The 24573-nt window shown below is 39.3% G+C and overlaps 1 protein-coding gene across 2 annotated transcripts in view; it reads right to left on the reverse strand.

Moving 5' to 3' along the window:
* The window catches only part of LOC130173280 (ephrin type-A receptor 6-like), a 53204-nt gene extending 38939 nt beyond the window's left edge, over positions 1-14265 (reverse strand). The window contains exons 1-2 of one of the 2 annotated variants that reach the window (XM_056382357.1): positions 13669-14265; positions 4485-4549 (exon numbers count right to left, since the gene is read on the reverse strand). In XM_056382357.1, the coding sequence (XP_056238332.1) occupies positions 4485-4549; positions 13669-13834 (231 nt within the window). In that variant the 5' untranslated portion in view covers positions 13835-14265. Of the gene's footprint in view, positions 1-4484; positions 4550-9457; positions 9654-13668 lie in introns of those variants that run through there. The other variant, XM_056382368.1, reaches the window with a different exon arrangement.
* Positions 14266-24573: the final 10308 nt, after the last annotated feature.

Raw genomic sequence — 24573 nt, forward strand, 5'->3', positions numbered from 1 at the left:
AATGAAGAAAAGAAAAGAGATGAGTCTTTATGGGTTTTATAGAGCAATGGAAGGGGAAGATCTAATATTGCGTAATGAATCAATGTTTCTGCTACTTTATATGTACTTTATAGTTTATAGTTATGATTGCTTAAACACAAATTATGAAAAAATTTAACATGCACAATTTTGGACTTGAACGCTGTAGCTTCAGCTGTCAGAACAAAATGTCTCCTCTCTGTACTCTCTGTTTTTGTCCCAGTACTCATGAACAATGCTGGACAGAGCAGCTACAACCTGCACATTGGACATCCCAATATGTTTACTCCACATCCGGTCTGGACAGGTTTCAGAGAGGAATCCTACCCCTCAGGTAAAGTAGTATTCTGGATCCTGCTTTGAATGTGTTTTCAAATTGATGATGCCAGCTTGTAACAGCCCCTCTCTGACTTCATAGACACACACTTGAGCCTTCTCAGAAGCAGCTGCAAAAGCCCTATCATTGTGCAAAGATGTTTAGATCCTGAAAATGTGCAGTGAGTTTCTAACTATTTGTTATGACGGGTTATCCTTTTTTATTTCCACCATGGCTCCCGGCAGCTTAAGGTCTGCACTCAGCTCCTGACAGGAATCTTTGACAGCTAAAAACTCAAAGTTGCTGAAAAGTGGTTTAGATGGAACTTTTGCCTCGCAGATAAAGAGATCATCTTTCAAATCAGTGACGGCTGCAGAGACCAGGCTTACTAACATGAGCAGAAACCTCTCCGTTCACCAGCGGTGAGGTGACATACCTTCAGTTAAGTATTTAATTAAGAACCATCGCTAAATATTTCTTGACGATATATTTCTCTGAGAACTTTAATATCCTCTGCAGGAAGTAGAGCAAGGCGAGAAAGTATGGCCAGAACTCTAGATTAATTTCTTAGTTCAACACAAGTTGACTGTTGCACTTACAACTTTTGCCTCGCACAATAACTGTTCTTTTCAGCCTCTTGCCTTTCCTCGCCTACTCATGGCTTATGTATGTTATTTAACTAACCACACTAGCAATAATGGCAAAAGAACTGTGAGAAGGGAGGGAGCAAGAGAAGGGGAGCCTTTTATAGTGATAATGTAATGCTAATTTTGTTCTTTATTGCCGAACAACAATTAGACCCTTCAGTAGAGCTTTTACATTTGTCCATAACCTATGAACTACAGTAAGTGATCATTTGAATAAATCCTACTCACATACTGACATTGGACAATTGCTTGTTCAATCTCTGAAAAGCACAGGATATGTGAGACACTGCAGGCCAAAGTACATTTGAGCCTATTTCATCAATGCAGATGGTTGTGATTTTGGATCATCAGTGTCTAAACTCTAACCATAAGAGCAATGGACCAAGTGTATAAAGATGGGAACCCTCAAGCTTGACAATGCTACAAGCCTCACGTTCAAAAGGGCCACATTAATCCTTTGTGGCCACATGATTGATGGCTGTATTTATAAGGTGCTCAAAAAAAAAAGAATCCCTTAAACATCTTTTCTTTTCAGTTCATTAACCTTTAACCACCCTCTGTCTTCCAGCGGGACACTAGCACGAGAACTGTAGCCTTCTGGTAAAGCTGCATTAATAATAAAACAGGAACATATAGTAGATTTATCAATAAACTACTTTTCCATTCTCTCCAAAAGAAAAGTTTAACCTTTAATAAAATAATACAGCAGGTGAATTGTATTTTCTTTAATGTATAGGTATTTGAGATAACAAATAATTTGCTTTCTCTGTGGCGTCATAAAATCTTGTAACTCTATCCCTATATAATTGTGTAAAAATCTCAGTGAAGAATTGATGAAAAAAATATGTTATTACCAATCAATATTGACTTAAATCCAATCAACCAGTGTAACCTAATAAACCAGTGTCACCCATTAATGCTGATTGGACAGAAACACATTTGACACATAAACCATCACTGTCACAGATGCAACTTTAAGCCACAGACAGCGTCAGTTCTCAGGGCACTTTCACCATGGAAGGAAATTCAGTCTTACCAGTTTAAACCTCTGGCCATGTCTGTGCCCCGTGGACCTTGCAGGCCCCAAGTCCACAGAGGTGCAAGAGGAGATTTCAGGAAATAAAGGCTTTGGTGATGATAGACCAATGAGCCACATATAGCAATATTCTATTTAATTCTATCATTTTGTTCTCTTTGGAAAAAAAGTTGGTAAGTCAGTGCATCCAGGTTGAGTTAGGGCAACAGAATTCAGTTTCAAGGACCTCTAAACTCCAACGAGATGCAAACAAGCTATTTTTGCTGAGAATTTTTTTTGCACATGTGTATTGATTGAAAAATGTACCTCTATTTATTATGTACAGCAGGAAAGATTCATGTGGAGTTCCCGTTTCAGGCAGAATTCTTGTCTGGGTATCAATGTGTCATAACAGTAGGTGTTGAAAAAGACTATAGGCAGTCAACAAAACTCACACACATGCACACCTACCTACATTGCACAAAAAGGTACTGCTGTATTAACAACAATGGTGGAGGCACTCAAACTGGTTTTAGAGGTGTGAGGTTTAGATTAAAACCAGACAATTTGTCACTGTCAGACTAAAGAGGGGGGGGGGGGGGGGGGTTATGAAAATATCATTAAATCTCTGTAGTTGTGATGAATTATTGATTTGATGTGAATTCGGGTGGTGGCGTTGTGTTTTTGTTCAACCAATTAATGGCATTGTTGCTCCCCATAGCAAAAACCTGCTTAGGCTGTGTGCAAAGGAGGAGAAGCTGTTTTAATATTGGTTTGTGGTCCTGAAAATATCACAGTATTTTGTTTCTATTTATTGGTTTTGCTCCAAAGAATTTATTACACTTTTAATAATAGCCTGAAAGCACAGCTTCGCTACCACCTCGTGTCTCGAATTAGACACAACATCATGGAAAAATTATTGTTGTTGCTGATGGTTGCTCAGTCCCAGCTGAAACATTTGTTAGAGTGAAATCTACAACATTTGCCCTTCAGACCTGAACTTGTAAGAATGATATGCTCCAATTCAATTAGTTTAATCTCTAGATATTTTAAAGGCTTGATCAAATCTGTATTCATCACACAAAAACATTGTCGCAATTGTGTTCTATAAAAAAGACAAACAGTGAAAGCAATTTAATCAAGGATCTTTGGCTTTACGATTTTTTATTCCTGCTTTTATGTTTCAGAAATTGTCTCACTTTGCTTTCAAAGTGTTTTTTGTGACTTCTTATTCATATTATATTCAGGGCTAAATGTGATATAATCATTGGGTGCATATGAAGAGGTTTGGCCTTGTAAAATGATGAATTCAGGTGTGATTTTGAAAAGCTGCCCCCAAAAATGGCAGCTCCATTTGCTTCTATGGTTGGCCACAGTTAAGTTATGTTGTGTTGGTTTAAAGAATGACATCAGTGTACAGTAATTTTCCTATCAAGATTTTAGCTTGACATTTTCTCTGCAAGCTGACCCAACTGAGATTCAGTTTGGTGATTTGGAGTCTTGGTTAAAAGTGGGCAAATGATTGAAAAGTGATTACATATGGCCATTCCTTAAACAGCTTTTTATTGAATGAAGTGAAGCCTGCAAGCTAGGTATGTCAGTCTACTCACAGGGCTTACAGCTTTCACCATACTTAAGCCGTCAATGCTCTTCTCACTCTTTTGCTGCGTGGCAGCTGTCACACAGCTCGCCTGTCACTTGTGTTACCACTGCCACTGTACCACTGCCACCTCCACCTCAGCATCCACCTGTAGGATCTGAGTCTACCTGCCCCTCAGGGTGAAATTGGTATTGTCACTCCTCACCCCCCCGCTGTGCTGTGCTGTATTTGGCTCTGCCTTGTGTTGGTGAGGTCAGAGCCTAGATGCCAAGCATCAGTGCTGCACATATTATGCATTCACATAATAATCCATTCCATCAGTCTTGGCTGACTGAGCTATATTTCAATGTGAAGCAGGTACTACATGCTGTATAATAGTAGTATAAGTATAGAATTAAAATGCTGTTGAAACAATTATATGCAACTTGGACACAAAAAAACTTTTCAACCAAATTCAGCCCAGTTTTTACCCAGACACTTAGATACTTTTTGACCTGCAAATCACCAAATTAGTGCACACTGGGTGACACATAGGTCTGACTTCTGTCAGGAAGGTCGACGAATAAAATATGTCACCTTTTACTTGTATGATTTTTAATGAGACCCAAGGTCCTGTCTCCTGTCTGTATCTGACATAAACACAAGACAAACCTTGACTAATCTGGCTCAAGGGTTCAGTTTTTGGGAAGAAAGGGTGGTAGGTCAAATTTATGACAGTCTGGATTTTTAGGTCTAACCTATGCAGTATGCTATATGCCAATAAATCATCAAAATGTTTTATTTCATTTTCTATAGTTCATTTGTTTGACTGCTTAGATTCAGCGTAGGCAAGTTTGTTTTACCAGTAAATATTCTTATAGTATTTTAAGCAGTGTCAGTGTCACTCACCCCATTGACGGGATAGGTCTTCCAGTCCAGTTCTCCCAGCACTGTTGTAGTGTCCAACAGAACCACTAGAGAGAGAGAGAGAGAGGGAGGTGGTGAAAGAGAAAAGTAAAATGGAGGAGAAAAGTTGAAAAGAGCGAAAGAGCGACAGTATAAGCACAAAGAGTGACAGGAGAGAGCAGAAAGGGGAAGAGTGAGAGTGCAAGAGAGGTTGGACAGTGAATTTAAAAAGAAGAGAAATGGAGGTGACAAAATAGGAAGAGAGCAGACAATAGTTATCAAACTGTCAATGAGGAGCTGACAGAGCTGTAAAGCCCTTATCAGATTCAATCACCTATGAAATAACAGCTCTTAGGAAAGTCCAGAACAACACAGATCCGCCCTCCATCTAAGCTGAAGTCTGGAAGATTAGTACTCTCCTTCTCAGAGGTCAGGAGTTTTCTGCTACTTCACATCAAAGATAAGCCAAAGATAAATAAAGAGGAAAGATGGAAGGACTATGGAAACTTTAAATATTTAACTAAACCAAATATGACTTGATTAAAAACTAATATAAGAAAAATACAGTCAGTATGCCAACAATTATGAATGATGACAACCTTTCATTAACAATATCACATTGTTTGGAGTTAACTGAAGTTCCCAATTGCGTCTATTAATACTGCATTATTTTGTCACAGCCCAGTATCCCAAGGAATTATGCGCATGTTGGATGATTCTGCACCAGTTTAGGTCTAGTTCCAATTACCAGTGTCAATACAGGAAGAGTGTGCCCTATGTGTAGCAGGGTGATAAGTAACGATGTGGAAGTTGGGCATTTTAAGTGAAAGTAATCCAGAGTATTGGAGAATCCTCCAATATTGATATTCTTGTTTGGCAATAGTGTCGGACAGCATCAGTGAGATATTGTAAAGAGGTTTTGTAGAGTGTTATGTAGAACAATGTATGGATTAGTGAACATGTGATGCATGATAATATCGACCTCATTGCTCTGCAAATGAAAAATCGCAATGGGGAGATTCTTCCTTGAAAGTAAACAAGTAAACACGTTGAAGTGCACCCACCCAATGTGACCCACATCATTCCGGTCGTTTGAAAACCTGAACACTCTCATGTGTGACATGCAGGTAAATAGACTGACCAATCAAGACAGATGGATGAATGGATCTCTCACACTCACACTCACGCTCAGTTCAACCATATTTGCATTCTGGGTTAAGTGTGTATTCACATCCGTCAGAACCAGACAATAGTAGCCCAGCAGTGGCTGACCTGTCACACTTTGCTCATTTTATTCTGTGTAGTGTGCATTAATGGAAAATAATCGACAGAGCCAGCTATAAACATGACGCACAAAAAAAAAAAGGGGATATTTTCTTTCATTTCTGCAAACCTGTAACCATTTGACATTTGCCGGAAATTTGACGTTTGATCAGGAGCAATAATCAGTTCAATCAGATCTATGGACGCGACATCATTCTGTGTGTGTGCAAATTTATGCTGCGCACCAACACACTAGAGAAAGGGATCTCTACTGAATGTTAAGGAAAAAGACAAAACCCACCATCATCACAGAGGTTCACTTTAATTCATAAAACTGTGACCACATACAAAAACATTTGTAGTCAGTGCTGTCAGGTGGAAGTGTTTAGTCTGCCGTGCTTCTCAGCCAAATCCCGCAATATTTAAGACTCTAATAGTAAGTTTGACATGGTGATCATTTAAATAGACAAACATGTTTGATGGTGCTTTTCGGTTGAGCATGTTAACCTTGTTTCTTTGTGCGCATCCATGGCCGCATTGCGTACATACAGGTATAACAATCTTGAGCTGTCTGCACTCTGGTCACGGCTCAGGCATGAAGAGAGCCATTATCTGGCCCTTGCTAAGCCCCCTGAGCCAATTTGATATGATGAATGTGCAATTTCCTTTGTCTCCACACAGCCAGTTAATTACAATCTCTATCAATAAAGTGTGTCCCACTTCAGTGGTCGACATTACAGAGCAAAGAGTCACATCGTCAGACGACCTGTCACTTCAGTGTACGGCAGACTTTGCCAAATCTGGACTAATTTAATGGGGTTGCAACTGTTTTAAGAACAGGTTAGATAACCAGAGAAGATACACTTTGGTGAGACTAAATGAACCTCTTCAGTATTTACAGAGACTTTATTTTGTCCTTGATCCCCAGCTGGTAATTAAAGACTGAATTATAATAAGATGGTCTTGCCACTGTTCAAAAGGACTACATAGAGGGAGGGAGGGAGAGAGACTGTGAGACAGACCAAGAGAGACAGAGAGATATTGATTTTTGACAAAATTAGAAAAACAATCTTTCTTAACCATGAGAAATGTTCCATACCATGTTTGACAGCAGCACATTTTTTCCACCAACTCCCTCCACTGGTTGTCTCTTTGTCTCGTATACGCAAGCACAAACACACCCAAACATACATACACAGTAATGTAGTCATAAAATAATTAAATTCCTGCAACTATCTTTGGAGCCAGGAAATAATAGATGACCCAAGACCACAGTGCTGAATTCTCACTCAAAACACACACACACACACACACACACACACACACACACACACACACACACACACACACACACACACACACACACACACACACACACACACCAGCACTTATCAGGAGGCTAAATCACATTACTCTTGTCTGGGTATTGTGTATGGAAACATAATAATCTACAACTGTCCTTTCTGAATTTTCCTGACCACAGGAAAATTGACACATTTTAGAAAATAAGGTGCGCACAAGTAATCTATATCGTAAATTGCCACAGTCTCTTTTGTGATATGTCAATGATACAATTATGATACACCAATATTGCAGGATGAGGTGTTCAGTATATGCCTGAACGAGTCTTTAACTCTGAATCCTCAAGCTGAACTGAGTGTGCTGAATCTTTAGTGTTACTGACTGAAGCAGTAGCTTTTAGCATTGAGGCTTACATAACAACCTATGTAATCAGACACAACAACTCTTTGAACCACACTGCAGACTGCGAACATAACTTTTGCTTATAGTGTAAATATTTTGCAGAGTTTGAGTACCACTTCTTGTCTGGTAAACTCACAATGACAACAAGACACTAGGAAGTTAAGAAATCGCTCTAGTGTGTAACTCCCAAACTTGTCACTTTTTGCATCAGTCTACTGTTTGTGTAGAGATTAAACAAGAGGAGCCACGCTTCCAATTTTTATGCTAAGCTAAGCTAACCATCTCCTGGCCCTAGCTTCATATTTTCTGTACAGACACGAGCATGGTATCAATCTTCAAAATGAACTCTCAGCAAGTATTTAAACAGATATTATGATGTAATAATATTGTGTATTGCAGAACTGACCTCTATGCCATATCTTTACATAGAAAATAGTTGTTTGCTGCTATACTATTGTTTATAATCTCCTTTACAGATAATTTAACCTTTGATTCTCACTGCAACAATCCTCTTGTTGAGTCAACCAATTGCATGGCATGGATTTTCCAAGAAAAAAAACACAACACGATATAAGGTTCTGTTCAGTCAAACATCACATAGACGTTTCATTGACAACAACACTGAAAACAACAAAGAGTCTTTACCAAGCCATAGTTTGCAGAAAATTGCTCTGTGTACTGGGTGACACCTCACTGAAACCTGGGCTTGAGCTGAATGGAAAAGCCAGACATGAAGTCAGAATACTCAATTATATAAGTATTTGGCTGAGGATATTCTAGTAGACAAGCACTTGGCTGAGATCTCCCAGAGAGACTGGCATTTCTTTAAGGGCCCTTGAGTTTTTTTTTTTTGTTGTTTTGATTTTAGTTTTTTTTTTTTTTTTTTGCAGTTTCCAGGATGTGGTTTCAGAAAGCCACTGGGAGAGGAAGAATCGTTATTTTCTATATGAGATGATAATAAAAGTCGACAGCAACATCTAATTCACCTGATCATGACACAGATGATGCGGTGTTCATGTATTAAAAGAGGAAGACAGTGCAGCATCTGCATAAATGCTACTGCTGTGTTGGCATGAAATGGTCACAGAAATGTTGGGCCTTTTAAAAGGCAAACTAGATAAATAAATGCTTGAGTATTTGGTGATTAGTTGATTAACAGGACATTTACCAATTGTAGTTTCAGTAACTGATTTGTGTTTGAGCAATCTATTAAGAAAAAATACCAAATATTTACTGGTGTTGCAGATGTGAGCATTTGCATGTTTGTAAACTGAATAGAGACTTTACATAGGATGAGACAAACAGGCATCCACTTCAGAGGTTACAATGAGAAACTTAAACTTTCATGATTTTACGTTCAATAATTTTTACTTTGTGAACATACAGCTCCCAAGAAATAAAACAAGTGATTCTTTATTTCAATGTATTCCACAGGGATCAGTTGGTCAGGATCCTGCCTTTCTACCTGGGACGTGCAGCTTTAACCTCAGCCTTTAGCACGCTATCATGTATGCAGCCATCGTGTGCATATTTGAGACCTGTTTCAGTTTCTAAAAGATATTTCAGACTCGTCTTTAGTGTTAGACCAGTCTTTATTTGGCTCGTAGATCAGTCTAATGCAAGTCAGACTGTTTCACAAAAATAAACAATGACTAATTTTATGCCAAAAAAAATAACCTTGCCCCCAGGCTAACTCAGGTCTAAGACCAATGTAACAATGGTGACAATCAGTGATTCCTCCTCTGCTGTCTTATCCATACTGTCCAAAAGTGTCGCTAAGAAAAATAAACAGCGACAGCACTACTTTATTCTGAAGGCCAAGTTTTAGCGTCTGTTGACGTGTAACTTGCCGTTAGCTTGCACATAGGCTGTATCGTTAAATCGTTAGCAGCTAGCTAACGGCTCAACCATTGGTACACCGAAGGTTTAGCCATTAAGAAGTAAAACTTTTTTTAGACTGCTGTCATTCAAACAATCACTAGAGACATTGTCGGCCTAACTTAGCTTACCTGTGTTCTCTTGGCTGTCATTGGCCTCTGTCTGTCCCTCTCGGGCTGCTGCTGGGGGGCTGCTGTCAGCGCCACTCCGCTCTCTAATACACCGTTTATCCCCCAAGACGGAGGTGACTGCCCACCGTACATCCCCGAGTACAATTTCTGTAGTGTCTTTCCTTTTCCTCCTAGCTTTTCCTGTGGTCTGCCTCGTCTTTTAAGAGTTCTTCTTTTAAACATTTCTTTCTTTGTGTCTTGAACGATAATTTTATATCTTTTTTGAACATCTTTGATTCTTCCGTCAAGGTGGGATTGACACTGTTTACTGTCGATGCAATTTTTTCCAAATGATATTTTCATTTTTATTTTTTCAATCTTCGCTTAACTTCCCAAGTAAAACATCCTTGTAACTGTTGAATTCTTCCTTTAAACAAACATTTTCAGCTGGGGTGAACGAAGCTGAGCGGTTGGAAGCGGTGACTCGGTCGGCCATTTTTTTTTATTTTGAAAAAACTCTAAATTTACCCAGAATTCATTGTACCATAGTCAGAGTTAAGATAGTCAAGACCTAAACTGCTTTGTGCAACCGTGTGCAACGGATAAATTTAGACCTTTATCTGAAGTCTGACTATGTGTTATATTTAAGCCATAGTCAAAGTCTGTCTTTGTGAAACCAGAAAGACTACATCTCATCTCTCTGACTTTCCCTTAGTCTGGGAGGACATACACAAGTGATTCACATTCATTACAAAACTCACTCAGATAAATTGCACCTGGCTAACGTATATTAGCATGTTCTCGCTATATTTTAAACTCCTCTCTGTGTCGTTTTTTTTAAGTTTCCCCTGTGTGCATCCACTCCTCTTCAAGCCTGTCACCACCACAGGCAGACAGACATCCTGTGGGGAAAACTGAACACACAAACACACACACACACACCACACACACACACACACACACACCACACACACACATACATGCAAGACACACAGGAAAATGAAGTGAAGGAGACTTTGACATTTGGGTAGTGAAAGGGCTCCTGTCGTCTATGAGAATGTGTATCCTAAACATTAAACATTCAGGAAGGAAAATTAAACTGGCCTGTGCAAATGTGTGAAGCGGATGATGTCAAGAGCAGGTTACATTTTGGTGACCATTTACCCATGTGATTTATGAGGGGAGATAATATTATCATGTCCATAAATATGCAACTGCGCACAATGCCCATGCGACTGGAAATGGATTTTTGAAAAGTGAGAAATTATTCTGATACATACGTGTCAACCACTGGGCCAACTTAATAAAATTCACATGTTTCTTACTTAAATATAACACAAGTATCTGTGAGGAAATCCTCTTAGGACTGTATGGGCCAGAATCTCTTATATTTCCATCCTTAAATGTATGAACTCATCATAGAAGGCAGAGGCAAAAATAGGCAACTCAAACGCATCAGGCCACGTTGAGGTGCACTCAGATTTTGGAGGTGAAGAATAATGTCAGAATTTCCTCCATAATTTGCCTGATGGAGCTTCGGTCTGTAGGTTTAACAGTGCACAGCATCTAAATGTGAATTGTACCATCTCAGTCATCCTTTTTCCCCATCTTTTTTACATGGTTGTCAAATGAACAGGGGTGGATCGCAGAAGTCCCCTGACCAAGTCTGGAGTATGACAGCCCCCATTAAGAGTGTTCATGGACAACCTGACTATCACTACAACATCTTGCAGCAGGTGGATACTCCAAGGCCCAGAAGCTCATCAGTTGTGCAAGAATGAGCTTTACACCAACAGAATCAAAGTCTCTAGTTCTGAAAATGGGGAAAGTGGTGGACAAGTTCCAGTTCTCACTGTCCAGAGCCACCATCCCATTGATTACAGAGCAGCCAGTCAAGAGCCTCAGAAAGATCTTTAACTGCAACCTCAAAGATGCTGCTTTTCCCAGTCTGGCGCACCAAGGTGGACAAAACAAGCCAGCTGGGGAGGTTCAAGGCCTGGATTTACCAGCATTCCATACTACCCCAGATCCTGTGGCCTCTGCTGGGGTATGCAGTGCCCATAATGAGAGTTCAGTTGTGAAGATAGGACTACCTTGCAGCTCCCAATCAGTGGCCTCATGGAAGAATTCATGGTGTCAAGGAGACAGGAAGATGTTTAGTCAAGAGAATCCAGGGATCCAAAACTGCCATCTGCCAGGATCCAGGTTTGGAAACAGCACAGACAAATCTCTGGATGTCGCTGAGTCACGGTTGAGACAGAAAGCATTGGTGGGGTCTATGGCAACAGGACGAGCAGGCACAGGCTACTTCCAAGTGACCAGGGTCAACAATGTCTTTGGCGAAGTGGGGCAACACCTTATGCATAAGGAAGAGCAGACAGGAATATTGGAGGTATGAGCCAGCAGGATAGGGATGAGACAGCCTGGACTGGATAGGAAAATGCACTGCAATGGAAGATCACCTAGTTCACCATTTGGCAAGCAGACTTCCATCACATCATGTTCTTAGTCCAAGCTGTCTCTGATGTCCTGCCAAGTCCAGCAAACTTTCACATCTGGGACAAAACTGGGACACATTCCTGCCCTTGTTCTTCTGGGAGAGGATCTTTAGAACATCTCCTTAGCAGCTGCCCAAAGACCCTTGGACATGGGCACTATCACTGGTGCAATGACCATTTGCTTAAGGCAGTCACTGAGAGTGCAGCCACAGCCATCAGCATCTCCTAGACCGGCCAAAGAACATCATGTTCTTTAGAAATGGAACCTAGCAGCAGCTGTATTCCTAGCCTGGATTATTATGTCAGAGGCCACCAAACAACTGATCATGCTGGTATTCACAGTACTCTGGGAAGAGTGTATAGACAAGGCCAACGAGAGGAAGTGCAGTAAGTACCAGGAACTCATGAAGGAGCACAGAAGGCAAGGTCGGCAAATTTGCTGTGAGCCTCTGGAGCTGGGCTGTTTAGGATTAGCAGGGCATTCACTCTGTAAAGTGTTAATGCTAATGGGAATCACAGAGGAAGACCATCAGAGATGCTACTGAAGCTATGTAGAAAGCCACTGCTTTGGATCAAGAGGGCTGATCCATGGGCGACTGCGGCTGGATCACAAGCTGGGGTCTAGAGCTGAACGATATGCACTTGACCATATTGCAATTTCAATAATATTTTGATTAATTGTTCAGTCCTGCTGGGGTGTGCCCTCTACTGAGGTCACTGGCTGGGTGTCTGATGTTGAAAGACATGAAACAGCCAATGACCCCAGGCTACATCACTGATGACACATCCCAGCGCAACTGCAGGATGTATCGTTCATCTATGTATTTTGAGACAGAATACATTGAAAAAGTACTTAAAACATGACTGCCAAGGATGTGTGTTTAATATTATACATTATCAATGATAAGGAGTGCAGATAGATCAACTGTGAGCTCCTGCTAAACAGCACACTGATAATTTCACATGCTTTTTGAGGTTGTGAATGTATCTTTAAATTTCTATTATTTGCAAGAGCCAAATTAATCTATTTTGAGACAGAGTCAGTGTAAAAAGTGACCAAAACATGATTATCACTGCATGATTACTCTTTCAGAGCTGTGTTTTTTAAGCTACACAGTATCAGTGATTAGGACAACAGATAAATCTACTGAAACCAAGACTGATACTGATATCGGTTCAGCCAACAAATTGAAATGTTTACATGCATTATGAGGATTTAAGTGTATGTTCAAATGTGTTTTTTGTTGATGTTGTTTGACAAATTCCAGATAGATCCACTGTCATCTCATGCTAAAACCAAGAAAATGACATATCATGGTTCAACCAACAAACTGACAAGGAAATAGCAAAACAATTGAGGTAAAATATATTACTCACTCAGTTGCAATTCTATTACTTAAACAATTAGTGGCCTTATACACAAAATATAAAAATATTTATAAAGATTACACTGTACTCATCGCGGTAAGATAAATGAAGACATTATATTCCTTGTTTAAAGTCTTTAAAATATAAATTGATTCGTTTTTATGATTGCACAATGTAAATGAGATTGTACTGCAAACCTTAAGTTGTGTTTTGCGTGTGAGCGTGCGTAATGGGTAATGGGCGTGTGTGTGATGGGGAGAGCAGAGAACCAGTTTTGTTGGAAAATATTTTAAGATGGTGAAATGTTTGTACACCCACCTTTGTTCTAAGTCTGTAGTGAGATACAGTGACGCCCTTTATACTCACCTTGGTTTGTGGTTCCCGGGTCCGACAGGACACTTTTAAGCAAGAACAGAAACACACAGTATTTCCCACCGGAGCACATCGTTGAGTCAGACACAAGTGCGCTCTGGACTGAAACGTTGCAGACTCCAAAATAGATTCCCAAGATGAAAAGGTAAAGAGGTTTCATGAAAGAGGTTACTCTGAAATCTTCCCAGTGTCCAGACTCAGAGGCTCACTGTCAGATCCACAGGAGTTGTATATGTCTTTTTTTTTTTAATTTTATTCAGCCAAGCATCCCGAATCCCTCCATGTGGAAACGGGGAGACAGACGACATAAACGACCAGCCATTGCGCACTAAAGCCCGGCGACTCGAGCTGTATCAAGTTAAAAAATAAATAAATCGTGGAGTAGTTGTCTGTGAACCTCAAAACACGACGCCGACAGACGCAGACTATCCCAAAAGTGTCCAAAAGCGAACTTCCCGGATGTGCATTTGCGCTTAAATCAGTCTTTTTGTCGTTTAACGTTTTAATCCCAAAACGGGAGAGAAAAGGGAGAATCCCGGACTTCCCATCTCACTTACAACCAGAGCATCCCTCACTGTCTCCGTATCTCTGTATCACTCTCTCGCTCTCCCTCTCTCTACCTCTCTCACACACACTCTATCTCTATCTCTCTCTCTCTCTCTCTCTCTCTCTCTCTCTCACACACAGGATAGGAGGGATGCTCTGGCGCAGACAGAGGTTCAGGAGCCAACTCCATGTGTGCAAATCTAACTTGGTCTTTGTGACATTTCACCTCATTTTTCACTTTACATCACGTAAGACGCTCGGTTCAATCGTCGGAATGTGTGGGCTTCTTGTTATTGATTCCAGGGGTTGGGGGGGTAGATGGAAATATGAAGCTATTATTAGACTACTGTATCACTTTTGTGCTATGATGTAGGTTATACCTGCATTGGATTATGTTGTAGGAATAGTAATGTGTCTGGGGCAGTTCCTATTTATGGTGGCTGGGGAGGAAGGCGAGCAGACAAATAGTATAACTTGATATAGGGCATGGTGGGTTGAAGGTGCGCGCACACACACACACACACACACACACATTTACACATTTACATCTTATGAGTCACTTCACTGCATTGTTAGCAATACTCAGAAGCCCATTCATGTAGCTACTGTAATTGAATGATAATCTTGCTTGTCATAATAGATTGGTGCAACACAATCAATTCATTTATGTTATTCCCTTTTTGAAGACTTTATTGCTGTTTATTACAGGCAGTGTTCTCCAAGAAAAATCATTTGTTTGTCCAAATAAGAACTCAGTACAAACAGAAAAAATTAAAATACACATACGCAAATAACATAACATCGAGCAAAAAAAAAAAAAGAAAAAAAAATGACACAGACATTAACAGGATTACCATTTTAATCATTTAATGTACTTGTGTGTTCATTTTCATGTTTCATATTTAAGTCACAATGTGGTTGATATGTCTCGGCAGTGACTGAGCTTTGTTTAAAGCACATCCTGATACAATGGGCTTCATCCTTCAAACACTGATACCTGTCCTGACTAATGGCCTGTGAGCTTTAATCTGTAACACAATATTGGAGATGACTGTTAATGGGAGTCCACTGGGAACCACAGTCAGGGAGATGATATAATGACCCTTCTAGAGTCAGAGCTCAGCTGTTGGAAGATGAAGGTGCTGCTTGGACTGATGGGTTAAGTCACTCACTGTCTGTTAAAAAGGTGACAGCTGAAGTCAGGGTTAACAGTTCAATAATGTTAGCATATGGTTGAGGTTACAAGAAATCTGTTCCAAATACCCAGTGAAATAAAATATCTACAGTTTGCCTTGTGCAGACACAATGAGTCCAACAATGACTACAAAACTTCTCTTCTTTGTTCTTTGTTGATCTTTGTTGTCTTCTTGGGCTGCAACAGTTTTAAAGTTAATGTCACAGTGAAACATTTCTTAGAAGTCAAACTAACATATCTTGCAGGTTGCTAATCAAGGCTGCAGCATGGGCAAAACAGTAAACTGCCTGGGGCCTTGCTCATTCCTCTTGCATTGCTGTCTTGGTTGTGTTTCTGAGGCTGCATTCACTTTTAATGCAGAATGTGGACATATCAGTCATTTTTGAGTAGAAGGGAAATGTTCATTTTTGAAATTTACTTTTTTTTTCACCTCCTTGAGTCTAGTATTTTCAAAAGAAATGGGTATGGTACACTATGTAAAATATCTGTAAAACATTTTTAGACAAATAAAGACATAGAATGGGGTAGTGTTGTGTTTGTTTATGCAATTTAAGATTTAAAAAAATCTAATAAGGGAGCCCAGGAAAGATAAAAGCTGGTCCCTTCCAATGAAGACAGCAGGGCCTATCTTTTCTCTGAATGCATCTCAGTGGGCTTCCTGAATAATACAGCATTTCAGCACCATGGACAGTGACACCAGACTGCAGAGAGGGTTTGCCTCTGTGTTAACTTACTTTGTTGAAAAAAACGTTTTGTTCAGATATTCACTTAAATCCAAGTATGTGTGTGTCATCTGCAAAGCACAGACAGTATTAGTCAAAACAAAACTGTAAACCATTTTTCCTTATTTCCATATATTTTTTTCCAGGGTCTCTTTCCTTTCCTCCATTACAATTTCCATCCACTGCTAGAATTGACAGGTTAAAATAGAAGGAGATTAATAGAGGGAACAGTTTGGATTGTATCCTTACAGCATTATCGTGTTTAAACTCTACGGTACAAGACCATATAATAACTGCAAATAACTATAAATGCCTAATTCATTGTGTTTGCAAACTTTGATGGACTGTAGTCACTATAGGCTTAGTCCCTTTGTTTTATTTACTTTTGTTTTCAGTTTGATCTTTCTCTCTGTTGTATCTTCACTTTCTACCTGCTGTTTCAAACACTTCAGGCATGTGGCTTTTCAATCTAATGCTCAATTTTATGCCATTTGCTTCTTGCAGAGTGAAAGGAGCATAACTGTTTTTCATATTTTCATGATTCTATTTTTTCTATATGAGCAGTGGTGCTGAAGGATGGCACAACTGTATTTGTTTGTCCGTCTGTCCAAGAAACATTTTTGTTCAGAGCATGACATCTCACCAAAGTTGGCCCGTTCCCCGACACTTGGATTGGGTATTCGTGAGTTTCAGAAAGATAAGCTCTAATTTGTTTGGTGCTATAGCTCAACTTTTCTTGGCCACATCAATAAATATAAATCAATGACATGTAGCTCTTGGCTGTGATTGTATGTGTTAATGGTTAGCACTGGATAAAGCATTATTAGAAGTGCAAATCATCTTTGATTCTTGCTGAGGAGCCATGAATGGAGACGGTTAAGAGGGATGGTGGACAGCAGCTGCATTTTGAGTGGACTATCCACCAGTTATTATAATGAATGCTATTATTATATATTCTGCTAAAACCTTGAAAACTGTGCAAATATTTTTCACTTTCCAGGGCTATGACCTTGACTGTCTTTCAACCAAGGTATATATATTATACAATTGTATATATATATAACACATGAATAATTGAAACTAAATTCAAAAACCAATTTTTTCACTTTATAGTGAAAATTATTTTACTTTCATTGTATTGTTTGTGTCTGGTCTCCATGAATAGTTTTCTTTTAAATGAGTGAGAAAGTAAAATAGAATCACATAACATTTTTTATTGCTCATGCTTACAGAAAACATCTAAAAAAATAGATCTTACAGGAAAGGACCAGGCAACAATAAACTGAAGAAAAGCTGTATGCTTAAATACAGTATTTTTTTATTAATATTATCATTAAACAGTTAATTTGTGAATGCAAATATATATATATATGAAATCTTTAATGTTTAGTGTCTAATTTCAAATCTGCATTATTTATGAGATAAACTGTACAAATTGAAATTTTTACGCCGCAATTGTTGATTCCTGTAACTGCTACATTTAAGGACATGCCTTTGACACAAAAAAACTCAATTGGAATAAAGAGACAAATAACTCACCTGACACACAATAGATGTATGGAGTGAATAGGTTCATGCTCTGTTCACAAGCAACAATACCTCAGCACTGCGCGATCGATTTTTCAATTTTTCCAGTGGCTAACAATCACTTTAAATCCACCCACCAGAGCACCTTCAGATCTTGTGCATCTTTCAGTTGAAAACCAACACATCTTGTTGCTCCAGATACTAAAACACAGATGCTGCTTCCCCTGTGTAATGAGGACTTGAGGCTGATTTACCATTTCCACATTTCATTTACAAAGACTACATAAGATATTGAGAACACTGTTATTATTAGCTTTTCACTTTAGATGGAAATAATCACATTTTCCAGATACTGGATGCAATTGTGAGAAAAGTGACTGTTAACAGACAGTTTCACTGTGATTGATCAATTCTGCATATATGTGAAATGTCTTCATTTTAGTATGGAGCATCAGAAAAATAAGACTCAAGGCCAAGGTATGCTTGAAGGAAACTAATTCTGGAGGCAAAACTGTTCCAAATGTCCACCCTCAAAGGTAGTGCGAAAACCCTGCTGTCACATTGTAGAGAAGGGCAAGATGCAATAATTGTTCAAATGGACATAACTGCAAATTTACTTTTCTTGGGATAATTGGTTGTGTTGCAATTGGTTGTATGTGTGAAAATTGACAAAGGGTTTCGCATGAAGAATGAAAAATAAAAGCTTTAGGCAGAAGTCCTGCTAACTTTCTCATCTACTCACATCTGGCCAATCACTGCTAAGCAGGTGTGAATGTTAGATTGCCAGTTTGTAAATACCTCTAAGTAAATGTGAGGTTCCTCTCCAGACATGTTTTAAACAGTGCAAAAAATACTCTGCAATTATTAATATTTTGTTTAACATGATTTTCCCAAATTAAAAATGAAAAAGAAATGGTGCCCCACCCACCACTGTTGCTTGCATTAGCATGACAGGGGAAAGAGCAGAACCTAGCTGGGGAAACGTGTCAGCCACAGCCACATGTTTGAGCCTCAGACTCAGGAGTTTTTGAGGAGCTTGTTGTGTACCAAAATTGATGACTGGAAGACATATTAGCACGGTAAGCGAACTTATATTGTGTGTTAGCTTGTAACTCGCCATAGTTGACACAGTGTCAGTTGTTGTGCTAATGCAAACTCTCACTCTCTCTACTGGCAAGATTTTGGTGACTGGTGAGAGAGCAGTGCATATCAAAATGCTAAATGTTAAATGAAACATCAGAGAGACTCAGCCACATGTTTAAGCTTCAGTCAGTCCCAGACTCAGATGAGGAGTCGGTTGTGACCAAAATCTGCAACTAGTAGACGTATCAGAATGGTTAGTGTAGTTAGCATCTTTTATTTGTTTATGTTGTTTGTTAGCATGTAACTGGCAGTGTTAGTGTTCTAATGCAAACTCTTGCTCTGTACAGACATGGTTTTGGGTTTATTTTGCCAGCCCCCATCCTCGAAAGTTGACGGGATAGGTTCCTTAAGTATGACATATGAATCCCTGGCTGTCTGAATCCGTTTTTATGAGACTGACATTGGTTCACTGCAGTTCCAATGTGGAAATGTGCAGCCATGGGGTTGACTGCTTAATCTGCTCATGATATGTCTTGCATTACATAAAAAACTCCATATGGACATGTTAACATGGTTAAAAACTTGATTTTCATCAGAGGGGGTCTTTAAATGAACCAAAAACAGCAAGAATCAGAAAAGAGAAAAAAAATGTAGTAGTGTAGTAATTATCCTTTAATGTCACAAAGTGAGCAGAGTGGAGTAGCTCCAGCAGTGAGAAGTCTTTCAAGATGCCAGGACAAAACGACCTGTGAAAGAATAAACCCTCATTAAGTCCTGGATAGGGATTATCACTCTTCAACTGCAGACTGACTGGGACCATAAAGAGCTTGAGAGCATCATTTCCTCCAATCCATTTACTCTTACACATCTCCTCTGCTGTAGGACACCACACATTGTGCGGCCTGATTATTCCTGATTTTGTCTGCCTGTCAGTCTACATCTTTATTTGTCCTCCACATTTAGAGTAGCCATCCTTCCTCTCCCTCTCTGCTGCTTTGCCTTCTTTATATCCTGTCACACTCTTCAACCTCTCACCTCTCTCATTTTCTCCCTCTCTCCCCTCAGCCTTGTTGTTCATTCCCTCTGCCTCCCTGAACACCTCCTTTGCTTTTTATTCTTTCCCTTTCACTTCCTTTCCACAAACAAGCTGTTCCTTCCCTTCAGATCTTCTGCTGTAGCACAGAGCCACTTACCCACGCACTTCTTTCCCTACGTCCATCTTACTCTGTTATGTGTGACCTCACTCTTTCCTCTCTCTTTTTAAAAAAAAAAATCCTCTCACTCTCACGCTCTCATTCTCTTCCCTCCTCCCATCTCTCCCTCTCTCTGAATATTTCATGATTTGGTGGCACAGTGCTGAGGTGAGGAGCCTTCCTCTGTCTAGAGCTTGCACAGCACAAATATTTACTCCCTGAGCTGAGCGCACTTCAGTGGTAGGAGAAACTAACAGTGTGTGTATGTGTGTGTTTGTCTTATATGTAACAGTGATTACATGTGGCATGGGCCCCAGAGGGGAAAGGAGGTCTCATCCTACATTGATGTTACTGCTCCATTACACACTCTCTGAAGCCTTCTAGGATAGATAGATAGATAGATAGATAGATAGATAGATAGATAGATAGATAGATAGATAGATAAAGGAGGAGAAGAGAAGGAAAAGGAAGCGAAATAGAGGTGAACAGCAGAAAATGTGTGAGAGAGGACGGGCAATCTCATGGTGCCTGTGCATTGACAAATGTCTGTTCTGTTTTGGCTGGCGAGAATGGAGCTCAATTGCAGGTCTGGAGGAACATCAAAACACAATTAAGGGCTGACATGGAACTGGTCATGCAGAAGAGTGAGGACAAGGGAAGAAGAAGCGAAGCTATAAGGAAGAGGAGAGCTCGGTAAAGGGAGAAGGACAAGAAAGTGAGATATTTGGGAAGCAGACACAATTGTATTTTATTAGCAATGATTAGAGGAAAAGTGGGAAGGAAAGTGATAGGAAAGGAACAGTACAGTTTCATACAGGAAGTGTGTATGTGTGTGTGTAAAGGGCAGGAAAGAGGCTCATCACATGAATAACCATTTCTTGTGTACAGGAATTATAATGCATTTAGAGAAGCTATAATTTAATTTTCAACTAAGTGATTCTGAAATTTTCTGTGCATGAACTGGTTCAAAGTCAGTGTGCAGACACCACCGTCAATTCCAATTTCAGATTATGAGGAGTGGCTCCAAGTCCAAATGAAGTCAATTAGCTATGTGGGTTCTCTATAGACCAGATTACAGTCCATGCTTCTAAAGGCAGCAGATGAATGGATGGCAATGTGACAGTTGTTTGGTTGCTTGGTCCACCACTTTGGTCTGGACTGGAATATCTCGATGGCTATTGGATGGATTGCCTTGCAATCTTGTAAAGACATTCATGATCCCCAGAGGAAGCCTTCTGACTTTTTATCTAGTGACACCAACAGGTCAAAAGTTGGTTTTGTCCAATGGACTTGAACTCATGTAATGTGGTTGGTATTGCTTCCTAATTTTCTTTAACTCCAGCCAACTTTATTTTATTGGGACAAAATAGGTCTTCATTTTGAGTCACAACAGAATCCGAGAGTTATAATTTTTCCATTAGCATTCATTCATTTGATAATTATAATTGATATGCTTGAAAAAGCTGGATTTGAACTGTCAAGTGGCCGTATGGTAAACCTGAGAATGTTATCTACCTAAAGTCACAACAGCTTCAAGGCTGTGAAGTCATCAGCAAGAATCCTAACTTTAACATTACAGTTGAGTGGACTAAGCCTACCTTGACTGTAACCACAACTTCATTGCTATTAAATGGAACAGAGAGCACTGAGTGCAGCTCAGAGCTGAAAGAAAATAGGCCATATGAAAATGAAGTCATGTCTATGTTAAGTTTAATATCCATTCTAGGCTTGTTCTGCCCTTTCGCAAGCGTGTAGTGATTGATAAGCTTTAGTTTCCCTCAGGGAGAAGTTTCACTTTAGTCAAATGCAAAAAGGTCACAATTAACATTTTGCTAATGTTTTTGTGATCTCCAGGAAGAATAGCTACAACCGTGAAAATAAATAGATACACATAATAAAACAAAAACAATGCAGATATCATACATTATAACCCTTTCAAAGACATGCAAAACAGGAGAGTCCTCATGAGGTCATCAGTCACCATCATCATCATCACGTTCAAAAAAGGAACATCACAAAGTTTGAACAGAAGAGCGTAAATAAGGTTAGTTATGCCTCGAGTCTGACCTTATATCAAATCAAACTGTTTACCAGACAAGCGTAGGAGTCAGTATTGCCTTTGTTGGGTTAGATAGTAGCCATTATTGTTCATGTGATCATAATCTTCATTTTTTAACTACATCTTGATTATTTGCTTATTTGATTATTGTTGAGAACTCACATAAATTAGAGTTTATCTTTATCTCATTTTGCAAGTTCAGCTAATTCAGGAAGGTTTTTATTATATGAACAACTTCACAGAATTAAGTAATTACAACAAAATTTTAAATAAACTTATCAAGAAAATATAGCGTAAACAGGACTTAAATAGTTATACCTGTACTTTCTTACCTTTTCCAAGTCAAGTAAGATCAACTTGTCAGATTTTACAGTGTATAACACAAAATCCTTCATACGCATCACAGGAAATTTTTGGTATTCAACGCAACATCTCTGGTGCAAAGAGAAGGTGACATATCAAACATCTAGAGGACACCACATAAACTGCGATCCTCCCTCTCCCGCTGCCTACTGAGCTGATTTCCTTTGTTCTAAAGCTCAGAAAGGCTTTCAGTCAATGCGTGACCACATTTGAACACCTGTGAACACCTGTTGTTCTAAGATCGATCGCAGTGGCAGGAGGAGAAGCCCAGATTTGCGGTTTAGGAATTGGATTGAAGCTGTGTCTAAGAGGCCCAGTGGGACGTTGAATCCTTTGAGTGATTAACTGATGTGAAAGGCTTCATGCCCTTCAAAAGTATTTTAGAACACCAGGATTGCACATATTATTCTTTGAAAGAACCATAGACATTTATATATTAATTCATAATAAATTAATGTGATGACAAAACTGCATTTCAAACAGATTGAAGTAGTGATCTGTGTTAAAATTATTGGATTAAAGACAGTTTTCTGATGGCTCAGCTGCCTGCATGGTCCAATATAACAATACTTGTGTTTATTCAAATCCAAATAGCTGTGCCAGGAAAAACAATGAAAACTTGACACTTAAGAAAAACTCCCGTGCCAGCTCTTTCTCCCTCTGTCACTCTCTCTCTCTAAAGAAAAGTTTCCTGATGAGGATTAGGCCCAGGCCCAGTTTGATAAGATGAGTCAGTGAGACCCATGTATGACTCCTCCAGGGGAGATTTTAAAGAGGTGACACCAGGCTGCTGCCCTCTTGCTGACCACAAAGACAGCCAGCACAGCAACTCTCAGCAAGCTAGATTCTCCCACCATGTAAGCGAGGGGCTTAAAAACTTATTTCATCCAAGAATACTTTTCCCAAGCCTCAAGATGTATGACTGATAATACATGATTGGTATGTTGCATGCTTTATGGATGGCAATATTGTCTGATCTATGGTCCCCAGAGGATGAATCCCAATGACTTTGGTGAGCCCCTGACTTTTGTAGTAGCGCTAAAAGCTGGTCAAAGTTTTAACTTATCCATTGTTTGGATAAAATTATAAAATTAAAAAATAAAATAAATTATAAAATAATTATAAGATACATTTTTTTAGAAACATTCCTGGCACCAAGAGGATGAATCCTACAGACTTTGGTTATGATCTCTGACTTTTCCTCTCTATTGGATGGATTTCCATGAAATTTGGCTCAGATATGTCACATCCCACTCAGGATAAATTGTAAAAGTTTGGGGATCCCTTAACCTTTCCTCTATGGCACCACCACCAAAGTTTGTGTTTGAATGAATGACATTCCCATCAGCTTCAGCTGTACTCTGTGTACAAACAGAAAAAGACTACAAAGCAGTAGAATTTTGTTCAAAGCGCTGCTGTGTCTAAGTATAGCCTCACAGAGTCGCTAGCAAGACTTCTTGGTCTTGTTCCAAATTTAAAAAAAAAAAAAAACTTTACTTTCATCATACACCCGTCCTCTTTGTCTTATGGCTCATTGATCCCATTAAAGGTTAGAGGCTCATTTGACCTGCTGTGTATCTACCAGCTATTTCATCTCCACTAGATCTTCCACTTCATTACCTTTCACTTAACATGATTAACCTTGTCTTCAAATTGTCTTCAACAGGTGTCATAATGTCAGAATGGCACACATTCAATTGTTATATTTCTCCAGTTGGATTAATTTATAATTGTTTATATAGTATGTTACCCATTGCAGCCCTGACACTGATACAGTATATGCAACATGGATGAAAGGATGATGTGGAATGCCAAAGTCTATTAAAACTTCAGTTGGAATTTAAAACCTGTTAATGGTTGAATATTTTCCTTGTTATATAGCTGATGAGCGATGGACAGGCAAGTGGACAAAATATGCCTGGGCAAAAAAAGGGGCTGAAAGGAGTTGAAGAGGCAGAAGAGGACTTCAGTTTTTATGTGAGCATTTAATTAGGACAGGAACAGATAGGAAAAGAAAATAAGATAATTTCTCATAAGTGGAAACACGTGATTTATGTTTCCAGTTTGTTTCAGAGATGCTGATGTCAAGCATTCTTCACAGTTTTGTCATTTAGTTCCTGAGCTACTTCTGACTGTAATGAGCGCAGACTCATCACTCACTCTGAACAAGTGTGATTTTATTTTCTGTATAAATTACAAACTTGTAACCAC

The sequence above is a fragment of the Seriola aureovittata genome, chromosome 1, assembly GCF_021018895.1.
Source record: "Seriola aureovittata isolate HTS-2021-v1 ecotype China chromosome 1, ASM2101889v1, whole genome shotgun sequence".
Lineage (NCBI taxonomy): Eukaryota > Metazoa > Chordata > Actinopteri > Carangiformes > Carangidae > Seriola > Seriola aureovittata.